The sequence below is a fragment of the Gracilinanus agilis genome, chromosome 4 (genome assembly GCF_016433145.1).
Source record: "Gracilinanus agilis isolate LMUSP501 chromosome 4, AgileGrace, whole genome shotgun sequence".
NCBI classification, from domain to species: Eukaryota; Metazoa; Chordata; class Mammalia; order Didelphimorphia; family Didelphidae; genus Gracilinanus; species Gracilinanus agilis.
Genome location: NC_058133.1, coordinates 141802718 through 141815613, shown reverse-complemented (window position 1 = coordinate 141815613; position 12896 = coordinate 141802718). Strand labels below are relative to the sequence as shown.

General features: G+C 33.9%; 1 protein-coding gene across 1 annotated transcript in view; it reads right to left on the bottom strand.

The window, feature by feature from the left end:
* Nucleotides 1-12896, bottom strand: part of AKT3 (AKT serine/threonine kinase 3) — a 180537-nt gene that overhangs the window by 129118 nt on the left and 38523 nt on the right. Inside the window, exons 2-3 of the mRNA XM_044676315.1 lie at nucleotides 4990-5101; nucleotides 1258-1402 (exon numbers count right to left, since the gene is read on the bottom strand). Of these exons, the coding sequence (XP_044532250.1) occupies nucleotides 1258-1402; nucleotides 4990-5090 (246 nt within the window). The 5' untranslated portion in view covers nucleotides 5091-5101. The remainder of the gene's footprint in view (nucleotides 1-1257; nucleotides 1403-4989; nucleotides 5102-12896) is intronic.

The following is a 12896-nucleotide window of genomic DNA, read 5'->3' as shown; positions in this document are numbered from 1 at the left end:
CAGAATAGTATACTTGTCAAATCTCTGGGAAAGGAAAGATTTTAAAACCAAGCAAGAGTTAGAGAAAATTACAAAATGTAAAATAAATAATTTTGATTATATTCAATTAAAAAGGTTTTATACAAGCAAAAACAATGCAGCCAAAATCAGAAGGGAAACAACAAATTGGGAAAAAATCTTTACAACAAACTTCAATTTCTATTTTACTCTTTGGATCTAAGATACTGAGGACGTTTTCCTTGTGATTTTCTTTTTTTTTACCCAATATCTAGGCTCTTTTTGAAATGGCAATTGGGTAGTCCAATATTTCTTAAATTAAATTTAAATTAAAATCTTCTGAGTTAATGTCTCTTCCCTGCCACCACAATAGCTTTTTATAAATAAATACATTATAAAACAACACATTTCTTTAGATGGCTCTTAAAATTATACTTTCTTTAAAAGTAATTGCTTCTCAATTTTATATAATCCTGAGTAAAAAACATATATCATTGTCATAAAAATATATAAACTGACAGTCATTATTTTAATAGATTGAAACAACAACAAAAGACTTTGTGCTTCTTGAATTGGTTTAAGGGAAGCAGCTTTTGAAGGGTGGGGGAGCTCAAATTCCCAGACTACTTATTTTCCTGCTGACATCAATGTTGCTAGGGCACCAATAAGGAAGCAATAAGGAAGAACTATTTCTTTTTCTGCTTTCTGAAGAAGATAGAATGCCAAACAGAAAAATACCAAATCATTAGGGAAAGACATTTATTTCCAAATTTTTAAAAGAGCATTAAAAAGAACACGGAGAAAAATTCAGATGTGCTACAATATTTAACAGTATCCTTTTGCATACTTGTAATATCAGTCACAACTCCTTAACAATAAACCACAGCAGTATTCAGTGCTAAAAGTGCTAAAATACAGAAACAAAGTGATGTTGCAATCAATTTGTTTTTAAACAACACCAGAGAGTTTAGCCTCACCTAAATAGAACTACCCTATATGTTTGCATATCATATGATAACTGACACCTTTTTACAAACAACACTTTTTAGCACATTTCTTCTAGACAAATTAGGGATGTGATTGTGGAAAGGAAAACTGAATCAAGCTTTTGGCTTTTCAGCCCACTAAGATGGAGAAGACAGTGGTTGGAATGTGACAGGAGGGGCAGTGACAATTGGAGTGAGAGAAAAGGATTGTGGGAAAAACTGTTAACTGAAAGGTCTTTGGCCTCCAAACTCCGTCATCATTGTATTTTCCTACCTTTCTTTTATGATGAGTTGTAGAAGCATCCATTTCCTCTTCTCCTATATTGTCAATTTGTGAAGTTGGACTACAGTTCATCCTTTCCTCTTCTTGCCTCTGAAGTCTGTCTGCTACAGCCTGGATAGCTTCTGTCCATTCTTCCCTAAGAATAGTAAGTGAAACTTCCTGTTAATCAAGGATTAGGGAAAAAAAAGATAAAAAGTTTCCAATTGTAGAACTAGGTTAAGAAAATGAATTTAAGGTCACTCCATGTAACATTTTTTTAAAAAAGACTAATTCTAAAAGAGTCTAGTATTTGAGGCTAAAGGTTCATATTTATAGGTATGAGGGGGAAGGATGGAAAGAAATAATTAAAGAGGGTTAAAAAATAATCCCATGGGGGTGGGGGCAGCTGGGTAGCTCAGTGGATTGAGAGTCAGGCCTAGAGACGGGAGGTCCTAGGTTCAAATCTGGCCTCAGACACTTCCCAGCTGTGTGACCCTGGGCAAGTCACTTGACCCCCATTGCCTACCCTTACCACTCTTCCACCAAGGAGCTAATACACAGAAGTTAAGGGTTTAAAAATATAAAAAAAAATAATCCCATGGGGAAAAATGTTAAATGTAAAATATGGAAGGCAATATTATTTATTTTCAATTATTTGCAATCAATTTATTTCTATTAATACTTACTGCATCAATTTTTGGTATAATTATACCCTTTCGGGGGCAGCGGGGTGGCTAAATGGATTGAGAATCAGGCCTAGAGACGGGAAGTCCTAGGTTCAAATCTGGCCTCAGACACTTCTCAGCTATGTGACCCTGGACAAGTTATTTAACCTCCACTGCCTAGACCTTACTACTCTTCTGATTTGGAACCAATACATAGTTCTAAGGCAGAAGGAAAGGGTTAAAAATAATTATTATTATTATTATGCCCTTTCAAAAAACACAATTAGCATCTTAACTTGGTAATGCCAAAGTGCAAGTGTAAGAAATTTTTTTTAAAAAACAGTTTTAAGTTTTAGAAATTCTACATGTTACTTTGGAAATTCTATGGGGGCTAACAGCAAACAATCAATTTCATTTGAACTCACTTGCTATAATATGTCCAGACTGAAGTTGATTGATTCTACTAGCTCAATAAAATAGTAAAAGCCATCCAGACTTCCAGATGCTAGATGAAGCTGAATAGTATAATAAATATAGGAACTAGAAGGGAGCAATAAACAAATCAATCTTTAATGATTGGACATACAACATATCCAAAATCCAAAAAAATTTCAAATTTTAATTAGTAAGCTAAATAAATAAATAAATAAATAAATATGTGGAACAAACTAAAAGGATGTGATAGTCTAAGAAATCTCCAATATAAATCTGGAAGGAAAAAAATGAATCTTATCTCAAGTTCAATTTTAAATGGTCACACCCAATTGCCCTTGCATAAAGCAGTTAAAAGAACACAATAGGGCAAAAGGAAGAGACATATGTCCAAAGAAAAGGAAAAGTATGAAGATGTCCCATGTTTAGAAAGAAAAGGGAAAAAAAGTACAAAAAACACTAAATCAAAAAATCTCCACAACAACAAAGAAACAGAAAGAAACAGTGCCATTCTAAATCATGTCTAGGTAAATGAAAAGTCTGAAGAAAATGGAATATTCCTTTCCCTCACAAATTCATATATGCTGTTCAGAAACCTCCATGCTGCTTAAGAATTTCTATTAGGAACAAAAGATTTTTCAGTAATAATTTTCAAACATCACAGCTTTACTTTGGGATGGTGCTTCTGATCAATCTGAGTAGTAATCCCATTCATTCCCAACATGGAGTAGGAACTAGAGGGGAAGAAGTAGAACCAGGGATGCACAATATGCAAGAGAATGTCTTTCAAATTTAGTTCTATCTTTGCAATATTGGTTTCACTATTTTGAAAAAGTCATATGAATTCTCCAAATATCTGATATATTCATATCCAAATATAACTGCAAAATCACACTCAAAAGCCAATAATAAATGAGCTGGTGATTATTCAGTGGTTGAATTATTCATGCCACTTCCCTTCTTGATCCAAACAGGTAATTTAAGAGTTGAATGTCTTAAGAAAAGATGAAGGAGAGATAAAGACTACCAATGAAGGGAATAAAATAATACTGTTTTTGCCTTGCAAAGAGCCTAATATGATATTGGTAACTGGGTTTTTAGTGTAATTGAATGATGTGCTCTGAATTCTGTAGAAACTATGGTTCAAATAATCTGTGAAGGTCATAATTTTTGCCTAGGGATTTAAAATAATGAAAGGGCATGTGTATGCGTGGTGAGATTATTTTGGAGCTTCTTTTTTGGGGGGAGGGATAAAGGGACAGGAGGTTATGGGGAAGATAGAATAAGTATTAATTAAGTGCCTTTGATGTGCCAGGCACTGTGCTAAGAACTTTTTATAAATAATATCTTATTTGATCCTTGTGACAACATGTGAAGGTAGGTTCTGTCATTATTTCCATTTTGCAGATGAGGAAAAGAGGCAGGCAGAGATTAAGTGACTTGCCCGATGTCCAATAACTACTAAGTGTCTGAGATCATATTTGAACTTTGTTCTTTCTAAATCCAGGCCCAGCACTACCTACAAGCAACAAATAAGAAAACAGAAAGATCCAATCAACTCTCAAATAAAAGTAGTTTGATTATTAGTCAGTCAATTAGCATTTATTAAATGCTTAGTATGTGCCAGGCATTATGCTGAGCACTGGGGATACAGAAAAAAGAAAAATCAGTCCCTACTCTCAAGAAGCTCACATTCTGGTGAGGAAGGCAACATGAAAACTAGGAGCCTACAAGATAAATACACAATAAAGTGTAAGTAAATTTCAGAGAGAGGGTACTAACATTAAAGGGGACCTATAAAGCCTTCTGGTAGAAGGTGATATTTTAGCTGTGAATTTTTAAGAAGGCCAGGGACTCCAGGAGGCAAAGATTCCAGGCATGGCAGACAGCTGCTAAAAATGCAGGTTTGGGAAACAGAATGCCTGGTACAAGGAACAGCAAGAAGGCCAGTACCATTTGATTAGAGTCCATGGAAGAAAAGAAAGTACAAGAATGGAAATATATTGGGTTAGGGACAGGTTATGAATGGGCATAAAAACCACATCAAGAACATGTTTATTTGAACCTGGTGATAATGAGGATCCTCACTTAGGAAGCTGAATGGAGGACAGACTGCAGTAGAGAGAAATGAGATAGAGAGAAAGAGTCTGAATTCTAAAAAGTTCTATTTTCTCTTACAAGCTAAATCCTATCAATAAATTTATGTATCTAGTAAACATGATATATGTCTGAAACAAATTTCAAAATTGTGTTATGCTATATGAGCTAATGAAGAAATTCTCATAAGCCATTTTGAAAAAAGCATTATTGTATATAAGATAAAGAATACAGAAAATTGAATTTTTGTGAGCATGAACAATTATTATGTTATCTGACAATGCAGGTCTGGAAAATACTTTTAATGGAAAAGAGAATGTATATTTGAATCAAATATTCATTCTTCCTGTTTTTAGGACTTGTGCTTTCTATTCAAAGTTTGTTTTTGCCATTTATAAGGTCTATTTATTTATCTATATTAACTGAATAAAAAGACCACAGAGGAGCAAATTATAACTCTACAAAAGTGTATTTATAAGTGTAAAACCAATTATCCATAAAATTTGTGGGCTGAATAATACCCCATCCCCTTAAGAAAAAAGCAAGTGACCTTTCCTCTGGAGTATCCACATGAAATGTTCGTTCTATAACAGTTGTCCACTGGAGGCATCTGATAATAAATGTGTTTGGCTTTGGTCGTTCTGTTTTCATGAGCTGACATTCTAGAAATAAAAGATGTTTCCATAAATATTTTTGCTCAAATAACATAGGAAATATTTACATTTATTTTTTGCATACCAAAATTTGTTAACATTAAATCTCTACACATTATATGGAAGAAGATATATATATCAAGCTATTGAAATCTAAAAATTTTAATAACTTTTATTGCCCTTCTTCCTCTTTACTTACCAAATAAAGTGAAACATCAGCTTCCAAAACTTCCCACAATCTGATCCTAAAGTACTGTACCACCTGGATCTCCTAATACTGTCTTGTTTTAGTATTCTTTATGTTCAAACTTACTACTGAAAATTCTCAGAACATCCTTCATACTTTGCTTATGCCGTTTTCTCCTACCCATCTGCCCTCCCTTCATCCCTTCTCATCATTTGCTTTCAAAATTTTCTTCACCATATATGACCTGGTTAGTACACGAACTCCTTGAAGAAGTCTTTTTGATGCCCTAAGCCCATTTTAAAATTCATAAATTACTTGATTTATATATACTATTTTTATGGCTCTAATCTCATGCTACCTTGTATTGTAGTTAATCCTTTCCATCTCTGATATCCCTTACTAAACATTTTCTTCAGGGCAATTACTGTTTTATATATGTCTAGCACAATATCTTGTATGTAATAAGTACTCAATAAATACTATATCTCAAACAAAAATTACAGTTACGATTCAACCTCCAATAAAAAAATGTTGATATTTTTCTGTTTCCTCCTCCAATTTCTCCCAGAACACTATTACATATGACAAATAATATTCTTGTAGAGAAGTAAAAAGAACTTAGGACAATGATTGATACATTGCAAAAGTACAAAAACAAGTGCAATATGTAACATCTGTGTATCTCCCATCTCTACAAAGGGGTAGGAAGATTGAGGGGGAGGAGTATCTTCTCATCTCTCTACATTCAGGTCCTGCTTTATCTTAGAAAGGCAAAGTATACATAACAGAAATTCACTAGCATCACCAACACCAACACCATCACCACACCACAACCACCACCACCACCACCTCCCCTGCCCCCAAAAAAGAAAAATTATATAACCTTAGTCAAACTAATATCATTTCATGCTTGGAATACCATAATAATATTTCTCAATTCATCTTTCTAGTTCAAATCTTGCCTGACATTCACTGCTAAATTCTGCCTAAAAATTCCACATACCAACATGAGATTAATTTTAAAAGGTCATTTTAATCACCTGCAAAAAAACCTTAATAATTCTAAACTTCCTATAAAGGTTAAACAACTTGGACTAGAGGTTCTCTAGCATTTTATCCACAACACAGATCTTCTCTCCTTTTACTTCCTATTATCTACAAGAACCTTTCTCTCTTGACAAATTGCCTTATTTCTTGTGTCACAAACATACCATGTCCCTACCTGATTCTATGTCTTTTTTCCACTCAACCTGGAATTGTTTCGTTGGTCCTCTTTCTGTCTAACAATTTCATGTCCTTTAAAGTACAGCTCTTAGAAGGAAAAAGCCACATGACATATACTTGATGTGGCACATATAATGTGTCACATCTTGAAATCACACAATAAATATTTAACAATGAAAGGTTTTAAAAGGAATAAAAAAATGAAAGCAATGGATTAAATTAATTAGGCATTAAGTGGATGAAAAGGTATTTGAATTTTCACACATTTTATGTTGCTTTAGTGGCCACAGGTTGAGGCGAAAGTTCTAAATATATTACTTATAATCTGGATAAAGTATCATTTAAATGAACAAATTATTATTATTTGTAGTCAGACAAATAGGAGCACTGTGATATGGTGGAAAGAACACTCAATGGCAAAAACTTGGGTTTGAATCTTAGCTCATCTACTCCCTCATATTGTGAATCTTAGGAAAAATAAAAATCTCTTAGAGCCTCACCTTTCATATTGAGATGAGGACCAAGTAGAAAAAAAAACATAGAAAAGGAGCTACCAGATAAAAATATGATATTAATACTGACACAGCAATACATGGTGAAGATAAGAAAAATACTATATAAATGATTATTACCATTTTTAATTAGTGTCATTTCTTAGCTGTTAATAAGATATACATAAGAACTACAGTAACTTGAATTAAGGTACTGACAAGAGGGAAATCTGGTCTACTTTCCTACTAGCTTTTACTCATTCTTTCTATATTTCCTGGCTCTTGAATATACCCTAAAGTTCTTAACAATCAAACCTCTCTTTGAACATTTCCAACTACATATTGTGTCCTGTTGCATTCCTTCCTTCCTTCCTTCCCTCAAGTAAATAATAAGTCCCACTTTTTCCTATTAATTCTGTCCAGAGATTCAATTTCTATGACTAGTCTATTAATTATACACACTATGCATGAAAATCAGTCTGAATTCTTTATAGTTCATATGAGTGCAAAAGCAATGAAATTTGGGTAAATTTTTATCTCTTGAAATGAATAAAGTTTTAGTTTGTAAAACTTCATACTTACTTATGTTTTTGCTTATCCTTCAAGACCCAAATCAAATTCTACCTCTTTCATTAGCCTTCTCCTGAATACTTTATTTTAGTCCAATCTGACAAATGTTTATCTTAATAATGTATCTAATATGCTTAAAAGTGATATAATTGAGGGATACAAAGTTCAGATGAGTTACTGTCCTTGTGGTATTTAATCTAGTAAATAGTGGGAGTATCTTTTCACCTTTTCTGATTTCCTGTTGAATTTACAATTAACTGATATTACACAACTTAGTACTTCATCATTCTCTAATTTACAAAGTAACATATATATGCATCATGTCTATCTCCTCACCTAGATTTTAACTACCTTGTGGGTAGAAGTCAGGTAAACCTAATTTTTGCTGTTACTCTCTTCGTTTAGTCCCTATCTAATGCAATTTTAGATACAGAATAGCTACTTAAGAAACACTTGATTAGCTTTTAAAATAAAGAATGGAGCAATGGTAATTTTGGAGCATCTGAGGCGCCAGACAATTTCTGGCTCAGGCCTCTTACTGCCACTGTGAAAAGAGAATGATTGTGATGGGAAAGAAACTCTGGCTCAGACTTCTTACCACCACTGTGAGGAAGAAGATATTGCCCCAGCCTCTATTTTGAATGTCCAGACATTGTTCCGGGAAACTCAAAAGGTCATAACACCTGCAGAATCAGGTCTGGGAATGGAGCCACAGCTCCTGCTTTGACCAGCTGGCAGATATCAGTATGTTCCCCATTCTGTTACTTGTTCCAAAACATGTATGGCCAGCCCCATTTTCCTCTCCTGTTTTCTGTAAAATTCTACTTTTCTATGTTGCTTCTTATTTGCATTCTATATGAAGTTGCCTAAGCTTATGCTCTTGGTTCTCTAACTTTTCATACAAATTAGACTGTGATCTGACACTAAATAAAATCTTCAGATAATGGTCTCTCTGAGTGTTGATTTGGTTACTAGATGCAGTACCTAATTAATGAACCCTTTAATAACTGCTATCACAGACAGCAGGTAGAACCATAGATATAGAATGAGAAGAGCCCTTAAAAGTTGAATAATCTAATTCTCATTTAAATCATGAAGAAATTGAGGTCCAGAAAGGCTAAGTATATTGTACAAAATCACGGATAGTAGCACAGATGAGTTATGGACCCATCTTTTATTCAAAATCTAGTGTTCACTCCATTGGAACATTTTTCCTCTCCTAAAAATATGGGGTTCAAGACAAAGAGCAACATAAAGGCATTAGATAAATCTGGGCAGGAAAGAAAAGACTATGAGTGGTAAAATGAAAACAATGGTCTTCTAACTTTCTATTTTGCCCATAGCAATATGTCAAATAATCATCTTGAGGGCTGTCCTTAAATTTCTGATCTAGATACAAAGTGGTGGCTTTGGGAGTTTTTTTGCCTATCTCGTTTATAGAGTTCCCATTCATATTTTGCGACTTCCATATTGCATCTTAAGTAACCCAAAAGCAAGATTTTTCCTACTTAAATTAATATAATAACAATTCTTTAAGTATGATTACTGGCCTGTCAATATATACATTTCTTATCATCATAAAATATGCATGTTTTTCAGGCAAAAGCACACAAAATTATTTTAATAAAACAAATATCTGAAATTAAAATTAAAACAAAAAAATAGCACGACACTACAATTAAATGAAGGTTAATGCTACAAATGTGACTTCTAAAAGCCAGTAACCTAAATACTGTTTAAAATACAGCACTTTAATTCTCAATGGGCATTAACTGCTAGATTTTACACGGGTACTCAGGGTTCATCCCAAAGCTAATGCTTTAGTTGCCATTTCTAGGTTAAATGAATCTCTGCAAGTGAAACATTTCAATACTGTATTTCCAAGAATATTGTTTAAAAATCAAAAAGAGCAAAAAGTAGTTGAAAGAAACTAAACTATTGTTCAAAAACTCATTAAGCCAAGAAATAGATGAACTCAATAACTCAGAATTCTTTGGTGTTAGCTTTCCACAACTAGGAACCACAAACATGCCCAAATGCTAGCTACAGAAAAATAAAAAGGAGCAATTAGTTTTAAGACTGTTTCAGACCACATTGACACAAATGCTTAAGGGCAGTGAAACAGACTATTCTCCATGGGCCAGATCCAGGCCTTAGTTTGCCCATCATTGCCTTAAGCAATTCCCTAATGATTACATCTGGATGTGGGGGCATAGTGATTAGGGAATTGTTAAGGCAGTGATGGGCAAACTAAGGCCTGGATCTGGCCCTCAGGGAATAGTTCCCCATCACTGCTTAAGGGCATTTACTATAATACTTTATTTTAGAGTATTTTTCTTTCACTAGAATCACAATTTCAGCCAAATTACACAACTAATGAAAAAAATTATGGAAGAATTTTGAAAATATGTGTATAAAATATGTATATTTGGATAAATAATTCAGTATACCTAAATAAACAACAGCTATTGTAAAAATATGAATTGGGATTAATCATATAACAGAGTTTAATTTTTTATTAAATTTCAAGTTTAGCTTCTGCTTATACTTAAATTAGATAGTTATGCTAGTTAAACTCTCCTGAGCTACTCAAACTACAAGCTGTATTTCAAACCGTTGTTTACTTTACACCATTCTGAACCACAGATGACAAAGTTTGCTTGAAGCTGTAATTACTCTGTAAAGCTGGGAAGCCAATTAGAGGGCCTGAAACCTGCCAGTTCCAAAAAAAATTTTTTTTTTAAAAAAAATTAGAGATCATCTGCTCTGATTTTATTAAAAAGTTTAAGGTTTTAATTCAACAACTTTAACCATTTGAGTTCCAATTTTATTCTTTTTAATCAACCAATGTACACAAAGAAATATAAAGCCAAAATTAAAGCACAATTTATTCTTTATATTACAAATAGAAATTTATCATTTCAATGTAAATGGCATTATTTTGACAAGGAATAATTATGTATTAAACAAAAAGAGTATCAATATATACAACAGTATTCTTAGAGGTTCTTCGAAACAACCAAAACATACTTTTATTATTCGAAAACAATATCACATGTAGAATCAAAATTAAACAATATCAACGTGGACATAATTCATTTGACAAATACTAAATGCTTATAACATGCAAGGTACTATATTAGATACTATGAAGACTAAAAAATACTATCTTCAAGATTACAACTTTGTGGAGGAAAGACATAACAGCTAAGGCCTTCAAGTGTGTTATGGGTCAAATATTTCTGGTGGATAAATCATAAGAGTACTGTACCTGGAAAAAATGAAATAAAGAATACAAAATCAAACAGTTAAGGAGGAAAGAATGGTGAAAAGAACAGATATATTAGAGATAATAAGTAATCTTACCCAAGAACTAAATGCTCTGAAAGTGAGAAAAGGAAAAATATAAAACAATGACTTAAAAAATAATAAGATACATTAAAGCAAAATTAAAAGATTGAAAAAAAGAAGAAAATATAAGAAATATAATAGTGAAAATCAGTGACCTGAAAAATATAATCAAGAGATAGGCATAAATCAACCTCACTGAAAATCAAGTCCAAAAAAAATGATAATCATAAAGCTTGGATATCATATTTCAAGAAATCACATAAGACTTGTCAGCTACCACAAAAAAAAGAGAGGAAAGGTTGGAATATAACATTCTCAAAGGTAAAAAATAAAAGCTTTAAACTAAAAATAATTGCCTTAACTAAATAAGTACAATTCACAAGGAGGAAAAATGTACTTGAATGAACTAAAAGATTCCCAAGTATTCCTGAGGAAAAAGCCAGAACCAAACACTTTAAAATGGAAATATAGGAGAAAAATATTTCTTCAAATACAAAGTTCCATATGAGAATGAATTGTTCATACATTGTTTGTTCACTATAAGATAATAAACAAATGTCATCTAGAACCATAACATCTGTAAAAATGAAAAACAAAGGTAAATGAGGCAGATGAAGGCCTTAGTGGCAGACTTCCTCTACTGCAGTGGTTCCCAAACTTTTTTGGCCTACCGCCCCCTTTCCAGAAAAAATATTACTGAGTGCCCCCTGTCACATACTATCACCGCCCTCTTACAGTTATTCACCACCCCCAAATGCGCCTGTGGCCATCACTGCCCACCCTGGATTGCTGTAGCACCCACCAAGGGGCAGTGGCTGCCACTTTGGGAATCACTGCTCTACTGTGATGGTCTTGGGGAAAAACCAGAAATAGAAAAGAAGGGGATTATATTGGGAGGAAAAGAAGGAAAGAGGAATTATTATTTCATATAACAAAGGCAGAGAAGATGAAAAGTAATCAAACATGGCAGAAGTAATATGGAGAATGTACAGGAAAATTGTTATTGTGTATAACTTATATGGCAAATGTAAAGATGAGATTTGTGCAAGGGGGATGGGACAAAAGGAGCCAGGGAAGGAATTGCTGACAGTTGGTGACAGTTGAGAGAACAGAAGGAATTCTGGGAAATTCTCTGGAGGAAGAGGAAGAGGAGGGCTTTCGACAGAGGACTAGAACGAGAGAGGAGGAGGACATCCCAGCTCGGATCCAGTCCTTAGGGTTTCCTGAGGATCTTTCTTCAGACACTGAAACCCTGATTCCCTGATCAAAGATTCCTTCTCATCTTACCCGTCAAGACTTCAACCATTGATTAAGTTAAGTTTTTGGATTCCATTTTGGGAGTAATCTCTTAGTCTCCTTCCCCCATTACCTAACCTTGCTGAGAGATACCCTTTCAGTCAAAACTTACAATTATAGTTAAGGATAGAAATAGAAACAGAAGGAGAAGAGGCAGGGGAAGAAGCTCGGGGGTGGGAACTCCAAAGGTTCCCTCCCAAGTGATGGACCCCATAGAAATAGAGAAGAGGGCATCCCAAATTCCCTCTGCCCTTCACCCCTTTCCCTAACCCCTGAATTGCAAATAATAAAAGCCATTCATTAGTCAGATATTATTCCAGAGTGCCTGGGAGACAATGAGGGGGAGGGGAAACACAGCTTGGTGTAAGAAATAAAATTAATAGAGAGGGACAGAATTAAAAATATCATGGTTTCAAAAGATTTATTGAAAATCATTTAGAAAAATGGAACCAAACTATTAAGATTTAATTCAAATGCTGTGCCATACCTCTGTCCACCAAGCTGCTTGAGCAGGAAAGAGAGCGTGCCAATCAAGTCCTGAGTCTTTATACCTCTGTCAATGTAATCACACTTCCTGTCCATCTCATTGCCCAAGAGGAATCATGGGAAATGTAGTTTTGAAAGAGTCCTAAATGTCCACAGGAAGTTTAGATCAGGGACCTCAAAATTAGTTCAAGGACACCCA